The following is a 12,615-nucleotide window of genomic DNA, read 5'->3' as shown; positions in this document are numbered from 1 at the left end:
AATTCCGATCTCTAGTGACTTTAGGGCATAAATACTTTTAAGGACATTCAAAGAATTACTCAGCATCCCTCCCATAAATACATTTAATTCCCATTAGCAATCAAATTCCCTTAATTACCGGACCAATTTAACTTCTCTTTAAGTTCTTCTGTTAATTTTCTTCGGATATCTTCCAGTTTTTTTTAATATCTTTGGTATTTGAGGAGTTATTCTAGGCAAAATTTTTGCTAAAGGTCCATTCAGTTTTAGGAAAAACTGTTTCACTCATGGTAGGTGATATTCTGAAATTTCTAGTAATTTCTAGTAATATGTGGTCCATTTTCATCTAAAATATCCCTAATAAAGTAAACTTCTAGTTCACCTGTTTTCTACCATGACCTTAGTTACCTCCATTTATTCTTGTTTCTAGATTGTTTCTTCTGTCTTATATTTGTGTAATTTTTCCCTAAGTGTATCATCCAAATGAATGCCAATACACTGCTATCTAACTTTGGGTTTAAGTGCCAACCCAGATCATTCACCAATATATACAAAAGGTCAGTTACTGTTCAAAGTTTCATAATTTAACAAAGAGAATGTCCCTTAGAGGTCACATCAAAACATCTTCTAAACTGTAAGCTTACCTAATGATAGCCTTGAGGGTAGAATCCATGCTTCATCATCTTTAAATATTCATTGCCCTGCCAATGTTAATCCTCTATATCCCAAAATACAGTTCTTTTTAGCAATGTTCAAAAATAATGTCTTACATACACATGACACTCAATAAATATTTGCTGGATAAAAGAAAGATTTTACATCTTCTAAACTCTTAAGTCTACACAATGCAAAAACATAATGTACATTTGCTAGACTTAAAATCACTAAGTAAAATGCTATTTTCTACTAGTTTTAATAAAGGAAAATGAGATACTGACCTACATGTTGAAGTGTTTGCTTTAGAACAACAATGCAATTTAGCTCCATCGAGGCCCGTAGAGGGAGGAGGGTGTAGAGTGACTCCAGGGTGAACAGACTGTGAGCTTTCAAGAAAACACTGCCAAAGAGGATCCTGAGGTAAAGGCTGGGTCTTACAACCCTCGATGAGGCCATCAACAATCTCCATCTCCGTTTTCTTAGACATCAGAATTCTCTTGCAGGCGTTTTGGCAAGCATGGTCCTCAGCTCTGTCACAGCAATATAAACCTACATTTTCAGAATATATGTGGCTTAATTAGCTGATTTTATGTCATGCACTGCTCAGAACAGAAGAACATGGTGGTATCCCGGAAACACTACTACTCAGTCATATGTCAGTATCCACAGTACACAGGGTCTACCAAATTCTCTCTCCATTATTTGCAGTCTAACAAATAACTGAAGAGCTAATAGACAAGGTATCTATTACCAGAATTTACCATTGTCTCCAATCATGGGATCTTTAGCACCAATACTACACAAATGAAAGGTCATCTCATCCTACACCTAGGAAGTCCTGACATGCAAAGTATCTTATGTTCCTGGAAAAGGTATTACAGATCAAACTGGAATTATTTCATGCTAGAAACAACTGCCTAAAAGGGACTGTGTTCTTGACAGAATGACAGAGATGACCAATTTCAATAGCAAAATCCACAAAAACCATATTCCGTCACATTCTGGGATATAAAGCTTTCATGTATCTGTACAAGTTAACTAAGTTGTAATTTATTTTTTAAAGATTTTTAATTTATTCATTTTAGAGAGAAAGAAAGAGGACTCGAGCAACATAACAAGTAGAGGGGAGGGTCAGAGGGAAAGGGAGAAGGAGACTCCCTGATGAGCAGGGTGCCCACTGTGGGACTCAATCCTAGGTGCCTGGGATCATGACCTGAGCCTAAGGAGAAGCTTTAACCTACTGAGCCACCCAGGCTCCCCTAAGCTGTATTTAAATAATACAATAGCAAATTCTGACAAGACATCAGGTTGCTTCTGCCTTTAAAATGAATGAAGTTTGGGGTGCCTGGGTGGTGCCGTCAGTTAAGCATCAGACTCTTCGTTTTGGCCTAGGTAGGGATCTCAGGGTTGGGAGATTGAGTCTGCACTGCACTCAGTAGGGAGTCTGCTTAAGATTCTCTTTCCCTCTCCCTCTGGCCCTTCCCCCCATGCACACGCACCCTCTCTGTAAAATAAATAAATCTTAAAAAAAAAAAAAGAATAGGGATGCCTGGGTGGCTCAGTGATTAAGTATCTGCTTTCAGCTCAGGTCATGATCCTGGGGATCTGGGATCAAGTTGCACATCCGGCTCACTGCCCAGTGAGGAGTCTGTTTCTCCTTCTGCCTGCTGCTCCCCCTGCTTGTGCTCACTCACACTCCCGCTTTCTTTCTCTGACAAATAAATAAATAAAATCTTTAAAATAAAAAAAATGAATAAAGGTTATCTGTGGCAAATGCTTCATCCTCTTATTTTCATCATATAGCCACACCACAAAATATTATAAGCATTAGAGTTCTGCTTCAGGTGCTGGACAAACAGGGTGCATATCACTGCCTCTGAGTTTACAAAAACAAGTCATTCAGTATCCCAGGGTAAACAAAATTTTGGCATTTGGCTTATAAATCTTGTAAATGTTTTGTCAGTTTGGTTAATTAGTCAATCGCTTAAAGTTTGTCCACTTTTAAATGAAGAAAATGGATTATAGGATATACAAAGCTGAGACTTTGAAGATCCCATAAGGTACAGGTTCATTAGGAGGTCCCGATTTTCCAAAGTATCAGGATCTCTTTTCATTTTTATGATGGTTTTATTGTAAAAGTAATAACTGTTCATTATAAAAATTCAAACATTATAAAAACATAAAATGAAATATGTATATAACTAAAAATGTATTATACTCTACAGTTAGTTCTGCAACTTGACTATCTTCCTTACTCTATCTTGGACTTCTTTTTCCATAAACATGCTTTTTTCTTTATGTTGGTTATGAAGTATTGTTATTATACAGATATATAACTTATTTCATCAACTTTAATCAATACCCTATTGATGGGTATTTGGGTTATTTCTAATTTTTCTTCATTACCATCAGTGTGGTAGCAAACATCCTTTACACGTGTGTGTATAGTTTTGTAAACTTATGAATCTTCATGAAGGATAAATTCTGAGAAATGGAATTGCTAGATTAAAAGGTCTGATCATTTGAAATTCTCATGGTCATAACCCAACTTCAAAATATCCATACCAATGAATTCTCTCATCCCCAGAACAAAGAGTGTCTGCTTCCTCATACCCTTGACAGCTCTACCTTTCTTGGTACCTTTCAGCTGTGATAATAATGTGCAATCTGCCAAATGAAAACACCAAAGGAAGTCTGGTGTTTCCCAAACGACTGAGACTGCAGATATCTACAAGAATTTACTTCCTTTTTTTAAGTAGGCGCCACACCCAGCCAGCATGGAGCCCACTGGGATGTGTGAACTCACCATCCTGAGATCAAGACCTGAGCTGAGATCAAGAGTCAGATGCTTAAACAACTGATCCATGCAGATCTCCCAAGCATTTACTTCCTTTTTACAAATGATTTTACCACTGACTGAAATGAGAGGAATATGTTCATTTGACTTACTATCTGTTGGGTTCCTCATTGGATAAGATTGGGTATAATTGTTCACACAGTGTATTAATTGCGGGCTGATAGCGGCACAATAATTTTCCACGGCTTTGATCTGAGATGGACCAGGAGAAGAGTCTGTTCGAAAGATGGCTTGACAGTATTCTCGGCAGTTTGTGTGATGGCCTGCATAACTGCAACAAACAGAGCCCACTAAGGGGAAGAAAAGGAGATGACGCTGAAATGGAAATAGCCATTTGCTAACAATAAATCATCAGAATATTAATAGAACAATATGTACCTTTTTGAATTTGAGAAATAAAGCCACGGCACAGATTAAACCATCACTACTATAGGCATAGCCATGAGGACATTCAGGTGCTTGCTGGTGTGAAGAAGAGTCTGTATTTGTGAGTGTATAGTCTATACTATACTGTATAGTTCTCAGGAAGAGTGCAATCACCCCTCTGCATGTTTCTGGTTTTCACAATGACTTGGGGGCCACTGCTGGCATTTAGTGCATGGGGTTGGGTTTGTTCACTGCTGTGCAACGTACAGGGCCATCTCACAGAACCAAAGCAGTCTCCCAAAATGCCAATACTGCCCATGCCAAGAACCACTGGAACAGCTTCTTTTCATGTGAGATTTGTGGAGATTAACAAACAAAGCAAGGCAAATAAAACCAAAATAAAACCAAACCCAATATGCTCCCCATTTATAAAACAGGACCAGTAAAAGCTGGGATACCAGGCTCATTTCATATATTTGACAGTTATATAACTGTGTATCTTGAGAAAATTCTCAAAATTTCTATTGCATTTGAACATCTCTAAGAACATGTCTAATTTGAAGTGGTCTTTACCTTACAACTGATATTACCTGCTTTAATACTGAAAAGTAAAACCCACATTTGAAATACCTTTTTTGATTTGTGCATTTTTAGAAATCAAGGGGGACCATCTCAGGTCTCTGGGGGCGGGCCTAGATGAGTGGTTGGGGGTGCAGATGTGGGTTTTATACTGGGGAAGTGCAAGAGACCCACACAGGAGAGGTTAGAGGGTCGTGCGAAGCTGAAGGGAACCCAGGTATGGCAGGAAACAGGTAAGAGAAAGGCAGGTAGGAAATCTCTTATAATTATTAGAGGTTATGGAGGAACCAGAATCAGGTTTCTGGTGAATTCCACCGACCAGGGAATCAGCAAGGAATCAGGCAACTTCCAGAAATAATGACAAGGATAAAATTATACACAAATTAAACTGGGACTGAACTGATACAGGATAGGTCTGTTTCCTGCATCAGGAAACTGTTTAATACTTATTGTGCCACCTGTTTGTAACTTACAGTTACTACTTACTATCCTCATTGCTGAACTGTTCAATTTCAACAAAAAGTGATTAACGGCTACATGTATCACCATTAACCTTAAGATAAACTGAGGGGTGGGGTGGAGAATACTGAGGACAGAAGAGACAAGTGAAGAAAAGCCAAGGGCGCCCATCTTCTGATTCCTCCATTAGCCTGGCTTCCTCGCCAGTGTGGGAGGACAGAGATCACTATGAGAATGTCTTGGAAATTGTGAATTAAGCCCTAATTAGAGAGAGTTAGAAGATAAAGTCTAGCCAGCTGATGTTTCTTATCATACTTTGATACACTGAACTGCCAAGCTAATCCAAACAACTCTTCTGTTCCTCAGCTGTGTCTTCCTAGCTGCAACTGCTCTCACTACTCCCTTCACCTGGGATGCCCTTCCTCCCATCTCCACTGTTGATATATTGTCCATCCTTCAAGGCCCAGCTCAGCTGCCAACTCCACAAAGTCAACTCTAAACACCCCTGCTGGATGTGATCCCTCCTTCCTCTGAACTCCCATGGCACTTTTATCAGGACACTATACCAATCCTGTGTCTGTCTCCTCAGAGCAAGTAGGCAGTAAATGTCTGCTGAATGAATTGGGAAGTAGTCTTTGGTAAGCACAACATTGTATCACCTGGGTATGCTTAATTTCTGCAAGTAATCCTATTAATTCAAGTAGGGCATGATCTTCCCATCTAACAGTTGTATCTGCTTTGTAAAGCTACTGTTAAGACATAGCAACTGTCATAATTCACGAATACCCTGGATACCACTGAGGAAAGAGCCTATCAAAATCCTGCTGGGCCTTCAGGCAGCTTACTAACAGCCCACGTCATAATGCCAGGTCTTGGCAATACTTGTAACAGCTAAATCATATTCTCTAAACTGTATTTTGCTCTTTGGACTGCTCATATAACCATTGACAATATACTTACTTTCATTTCTGCTAATGCAACTGAAAAGAGCATTCTGTAAATTAAAGAAAAACAAACAAGTTAACCACGATGCAGAATTTCTAATTTTATTCCACTTTATGGTTACAGGGAAATCAGAATATCAAGTTATTTAATTCTTCTCTAAATCCAAGGATGAAGACAAAGAAAGCATGGGACCCTGGTGAAAAGGGAAATCATCTTCTGACACAATTATTGGGGGTCAAGATTCTCATCCTGAGCCATAAGATGATCACAGCATAGCAAACCAAAGCTGAACCTGTGTATATGTGGGGTAACCTACAATGTATTGATCTCAAATATTTCTTGCAGTATATAAAAGAGCTCCCAGAAGGTAATATAATAAAAGGCATTTAGGGAAATAGAGACCTCATGTAACACTGCATTTTAGAGTTGAAAGGTCCTTAGAGATCATCTTTAATCCTTCTCAAACATGGCGATGCACCAGAATCATGTGGGCTTCCTAAGCCTTACCCTACACTAAAGAATCAAGAGCTGAGAATAAACCACAGAAATCTACATATTAAATAAGCCTTCAAAGATAATTCTTATGTAACTGTTGGATCACTATATTGTATTCCTGAAACTAATGTAACACTGTATGTTAACTATACTGGAATTAAAATAAAAACAAAATGATGATTCTTATATAACCACCTTGGGAAGCTGGGGAATCTCTACCATTTTAAAGATGAACAAACTGTTTCCCTCAGCAGTGGGGAGACTGCCCCAGGTCATATGACAAGTCAAAAATAGAACCTGAGACTAGAATCAGTATTCTGAGTTCTCAGATCACTGTTCAGAAAACATCACACCGTGTTAACGTCACTGTAAGGAAAACAAGAGGCAAAATAAGACAAAACCCAAAAATTTCTTGTTCAAAGCCATATGGATATTCAGGGCTTGTTGGCTATGATTAATATTCCATAATTACAACTGAAAGAGAATGAATTCCTAAAAGAAATAATATGGGCATAAATAAAAGGAAGATGGAAATCAAGTGCTCTTATAGTTCAATATAGATGACTCTGGCTTTTAATTGTAGCTAAATCACAAGCCAGCTATGTGGTCTAGACTTTTAAAGGAGCAGCTTTACTGACATTTAAAATCTACCTTTAAGGACCCACCTATGCAGCTGTGTGAAGCTATACTGCATTCATTTTCTCCACTAAGTAATATTCTACTGTAGAAATAAACCATACTTGATTTATCCATTTAAAGCAAAACAAAACAAAAAACCCAGACTTGATAGATAAGGGCTAATGATTCATCCAGTCTGAATTCTTTCTGCTAGAGATCTCAAGTGATATGGGGAGTGAAAAGTAAACATTTTTGACGTTAATGATCTCTTCTAGATCTCTCTTCAGACATGTTTTTTTTTGTTTGACTTTTTACCTACCTGTTATATATAGCCATCTATTTTGGTTCAGTGGTTCTAGGAACACTTTCCATAAAATGATTTAAATCAGTATTAAAATGCTATCTACCAGGGCATATGCGTGGCTTGGTCAGTTAAGTGTCCAACTCTGGATTTTGGCTCAGGTCATGATCTCAGGGTCGGAAGATCAATCCCTGAGTTGGGCTCCACACCAGGTATAGAGCCTGCTTAGGATTCTCTCTCTCCCTCTCTCTTTGCTCCTCTGCTCGCCCACCCGCTCACTCCCTTTCACTCAAAAATAAATACATAAATAAATAAAATAAAATAGAAATAAAAAGCAATCTACTACCAAGTTTCCAGCCCCCTTTGATTCTCATCACCTTTCTCTTTCTAATAAACTGGTTGTTCTTTTGGGCTTGGCTTTTTCAACCTTGTACCTAAAGGAATGCATTTATTATCTCGGTGGCCATCCTCAGTCAAATGGCCTGATCTCCAGTTTTGATATTCTTCCAGTTATTCATACAAGTCTCCAGATCATTGGTTCTCTGCTGGGGGTGATGTGCTCCCCAGGGGGCATTGGGGGTGGAGCGGGAGCGTGTGCGCTATTGGCATCTAATGGGCAGAGGAGGCCAGTGGTGCTAAACACCCTCTAGGGCACACGGCATCTCCTCCACAACAACAAACAACAGGCCAAAACATCAATAGTGCCAAGGTTCAGAAACCCTGTTCTGGAGACTTTCAAATTTGTTCAAGCTGGATTTTTAGAAATTTGACCTTATAAATAAAAGAAATATCATTCTGACTTGGCCTGATGGATCTTAGCTTCAGGGAGGGATACTGAAGGACACAAAACCTGAAAAATGTCGGAGATCATCTAATTCAACCCATTATTTGACCAAAGCCAGAGACAGAAGCCTAAAAAGGAGAAATCTTCAGAACTCTAGCCTTCACCCTCATGTGGGTTAGCAAACTATGGCACATGGCCAAATCTTGCCTGCTGCCTCTTTTTGTAAATAAAGTTTTATTGGAATAGTCACACTCATTTGTTTACATACTGTATACAGCTACTTCATACTACAATGGTAGTGTTGAGTAGACAAGAGGCCATATAAACTGCAAACCTAAAATATTTGTTATCTGACCATTTACAGAAAGTCTGTCAACCCCTGAGGCAAAAGGAGGGCCAACTGTCTCCCTCGATGTCACATCCACAGTTCAGAAATGTTCCTCAAGCACTTCGGATTTTCTCTTAATGTTCACTGATAGAACTTTTGTGGATAAGTTTACTTTATTGAACTATATATAGCAGTACTTCTGCTTTATTGAACTATATATAGCAGTACCTCTAGTATTAATAAAGACAATTTTTATATCTCTATTTTTATCTTTATTAATTTTAAGGTTTTAAAGAATGGTCCTTCATTCCAAGTATACCAGCATTTGATGAATTAATCAATTCTCTCTTGCTTACTTTATACGCATCATGATTTCAAACTCTGATCACATCATCCTCTTTGATAAAGGATTCTTAACATTAAGTAACTATAGGTAGGCATAAACTATAGCTTGGGTAAGTATATCTAATGTATGAATCATAGATAACGGCCTTTTCACTGCTGAAACTATTGCTGATAGTTTGACAGGGTTTTAGACATACATATAACATTACACCATTAACTTATAATTTCTTCATTTCTTAAGACATTTGTTAAGTCTTAGCTAAAGCTGGGGCACCTGGGTGGCTCAGTGGGTTAAAGCCTCTGCGCTCAGCTCAGGTCATGATCCCAGGGTCCTGGGGATCAAGCCCTGCATCGGGCTCTCTGCTCAGCAGGGAGCCTGCTTCTCCCTCTCTCTGCCTGCCTCTCTGCCTACTTGTGATCTCTATCAAATAAATAAATAAAATCTTAAAAAAAAAAAAAAGTCTTAGCGAAAGCTAATTCTTGTCTTGCAAGTGTCTGGTCGCCATCTGGTGGCAAAAGAGGTAACTGAGGCTTTATACTAACATGATGGAGTCTCTTCTGACCTTTGGCCATTACTGTACGCACTTTGCCTCCATGTAACAACTCCCTCCTCTGCTCATCTTCTTCTAGAATAGATAAAAATTAGTGTTATCAAGATGAGGATCTGCCCCAACCTCAGAAAGCCAAAAAACACAGCAGTGTGCTGGAGCTGACAGGATCCCAATAGATCTTCAAATCTAAAAGCCTCCACTATCCAGCTGGACAGACAATGTACTCAGTAAGCAAAGGGCAGAGCCAGGGCACCACACTTTCTCTCATGCCACTATGCTATAAGAAGACTGGATTATTTTTCCGAATGCAGCCAATGCAAGGTTGAATTTACGTCCATATTGTAATCTTTTTTTTTATTATGTATGTATGTATGTATGTATGTATTTGACAGAGAGAGAGACACAGTGAGAGAGGGAACACAAGTGGGAGAGGGAGAAGTGGGCTCCCTGCTTGGCATGGGTCTCGAACCCAGGACCCTGGGATCATGACTTGAGCCAAAGGCAGACGCTTAACGACTGAGCCACCCAGTTGCCCCTGTAATCTCTTTTTAACAGTCTCCTAGTTTTAGAATCAGCACATTAAATTGTAGGGACAACAATCATTTCTTGAGGTTCATATTATTTCTCTTAAAAATATTTGATCATGGGGTGCCTGGGTGTCTCAGTTGGTTGAGCAACTGCCTTAGGCTCGGGTCGTGGTCTTGGAGTCCAGGATCGAGTCCCTCATCAGGCTCCCTGCTTGGTGGGGAGTCTGATTCTCCCTCTGACCCTCCCCCTCCTCATGCTCTCTCTCTCTCTCTCTCTCTAATAAATAAATAAAATCTTTAAAAAAATTTTTTGATCATGAATCTTTCCTCAGGTAGCTACTTCTAGTTCCCTGCCCCACTCGCAGTGGCTTTAGAGAACTGCAACAAGTCCTTCCACCTAGTGCTGGGAGCGGGGAGCAAGCCTGACAGAAAAACTAAAATACAAAGTAAAATCAAAGTCAAGGGAACCACAGTGATCCTGCAAGCCATACTGATCCTCCTTTGGGGGAAGAGCCACTGGAGCGCAACTGGGAGGTAGACTCTCCTGATCCAATCACTTGCTCAGAAGTTGGCTCTGTGGATTTATTTTCTCTCCCAGACACACATCCTTTTCCATTTCTGGGACTCTTTTCTTCCTACTTAACATCTCTCCATTTGCCCATTTGTCTCAATGATGAGGATGATGAAAACTAAACAAACACGGACTATATGAACTTCATTAAAAAAGGGGGGTCATTTTGGATGCTTCAGTTACTCCCGGATAAAGACCCAAAAGAGCACATTTTATGAACCGTTATTTAATGTTCCCTATTCCCAAGGCTATTAGTTAAAAGTAAAGGAGCTGCTCTGTTCTTAAGGCCTCAATAAATAAAATGTTTCTTTTTCATAAATGGACTGAAATTTCCCCCACATTGAAGTTTTGCATTTCATATGAGGAATCTAGCTCATCAGGTGCTAAGTTGGAGAGATTAAATAATTGTTCTCTATTTTACTTTATTTAATTTTTATTTAATTTTATTTTAAGTAAGCTCTAGGTCCAATGCAGAGCTTGAACTCACAACCCCAAGATCAAGAGTTACGTGCTCTACCAACTGAGCCAGCCAGGCACCCATAAATAATTGACCTTTAAAAACAAACATGTTTTTAAACTTCTACAAGAAGCTTTTTCCTTATTGTGGACACCATGGCTTTTTAGTCAAAAAGTTTAAGTGACTAGAATATGTCAAGGATTTAATATCTTGATATAGATACTGCTAAACGAGGGTTTCTTCAGTTTCTGCCTCCCAAATAATAAATACCATTTCAAGAGCTGGATAAAAACAAACACTCAAAACTGAAATAAGAATAATAGGCCTAGACTGCTCAAAGTTTACTCATTACTCCAGAGCACCCAACCAACTGGAAGCAAATTCAAGGGCAAGGAATATCTATTGAGAGTAACCCAAGGACTAGGACAGAGCTCGGCACAGTGTTTTGGTAGATTGACTGCAGTCATGGTCCTATTTCTTCACACTTTCCTCTACCTATTTCTCTTACACTAACTGGACTTAGCCACGTGGTTTGCTTTGGTCAAGTGGACAGTAGCAAGCTTGAGGCAAGCAGAGGCCTGCACAGAGACTTTCATCTTTCCACTTACTCTCTTGCGCTCTTATCACCACCACCAGAACATGCCTGAGCTAGAAGGCTAGAAGAGACGCATGGTTGAGAGCTGAGCTGACTTAGCCAACAGTATCCTAAAGAAGCTAGACTCAGGCTGACCTTCGGGCTGACTGCAGAATCATGAGTAAGCCTAGCCCAAATCAGCTAAGGTTGGCCAGACCAGCACTGCCTACCTGGTGCTTACATTCATAAGAAATGATAAACTGTTATAGTTTCAGGCAATGATGGAGTTTGGGAATAGTCTGCTACACAACATTACTGTGATAACAGATACAGCATTCAGTGCTTTCTGTTCTTATTCTGCGAATGCCTAATACATAGACATTTATACAAGGTTTCCACATAAAACTGCTATTTACTCTGAAACAAAGAACTGTGTAAGAACAGCTTTCCACAATGGAAAGTTTCTACTAAAAAGTTCTATCTGTAAAAATACTAACTGTAGCACCTATTTAAAGGCAACAAATTTTTGTTCATCCTTTAAGCCTTACCTGCTCTGTGAAGACTTTCCCATTACACTGTGCAGGGTTGTTTTGTTTTGTTTTGGGCTCCAATGTGTCTTGTACAGCCTTCTAGCAATGGACTTGTCTCACTATTATAATGAGCTATTTGAATTTCTCTCTTACCATGGACTAGCTATGAGCTTCTTACACAGTGGCTAAATCCCTTCACCTTTGTATCCTGAGAACAGTACCTGAGACACATTAAGTGTATCAGTTTGGTGTGTTATCAGTTCAGTGAATGTTAAGTGAATGAATGATGACAGATACAAAGACAACTGAGAGGTATACTCTGTCCCAGGAACTTAAAAGTTTAATATTAAAAAGGGACATGTAAACACAGAGTTATACTATACATCGAAAATGCTATAATCAAGCTGTAAAGTGTTTAGAAGTAGCAATTTTATGTGTATAGCAGAAAGAGGGCTGGGCAGGAAAGGTTTCAAAGAACTACCTAAGCCAGAATTTGAGGCAAAGGTTGTTGGCAGTTGGACTGGTGTGCTAGGACCAACTTTTGTAGGGCTGAGGATGGAGGGAAAGCCCTGATTTGTAATATTTGCAGATGTTTGTGGTGAAAATACCCCCATCGTGGCTGTTTTTGGGTTAAAAACTGGCTGGCAAAATTCCTGAATATTTAACAGTTCTCCCTAGCTAGGAGGAGCTGG

The 12,615-nt window shown here is 39.3% G+C and overlaps 1 protein-coding gene across 1 annotated transcript in view; it reads right to left on the bottom strand.

Annotated features, from left to right (window-relative positions):
- LOC111146094 (reversion inducing cysteine rich protein with kazal motifs) overlaps positions 1–12,615 on the bottom strand; it is a 77,106-nt gene that overhangs the window by 36,110 nt on the left and 28,381 nt on the right. The window contains exons 7-9 of the mRNA XM_022501477.1: positions 5,858–5,891; positions 3,586–3,783; positions 918–1,185 (exon numbers count right to left, since the gene is read on the bottom strand). Of these exons, the coding sequence (XP_022357185.1) occupies positions 918–1,185; positions 3,586–3,783; positions 5,858–5,891 (500 nt within the window). The remainder of the gene's footprint in view (positions 1–917; positions 1,186–3,585; positions 3,784–5,857; positions 5,892–12,615) is intronic.

The sequence above is a fragment of the Enhydra lutris genome, unplaced genomic scaffold (genome assembly GCF_002288905.1).
Source record: "Enhydra lutris kenyoni isolate GAN:26980312 unplaced genomic scaffold, ASM228890v2 scaffoldscaffold13, whole genome shotgun sequence".
Classification (NCBI taxonomy): Eukaryota; Metazoa; Chordata; class Mammalia; order Carnivora; family Mustelidae; genus Enhydra; species Enhydra lutris.
Note: the sequence above shows the minus strand (reverse complement) of the source record. Positions and strands in the feature narration are given on the sequence as shown.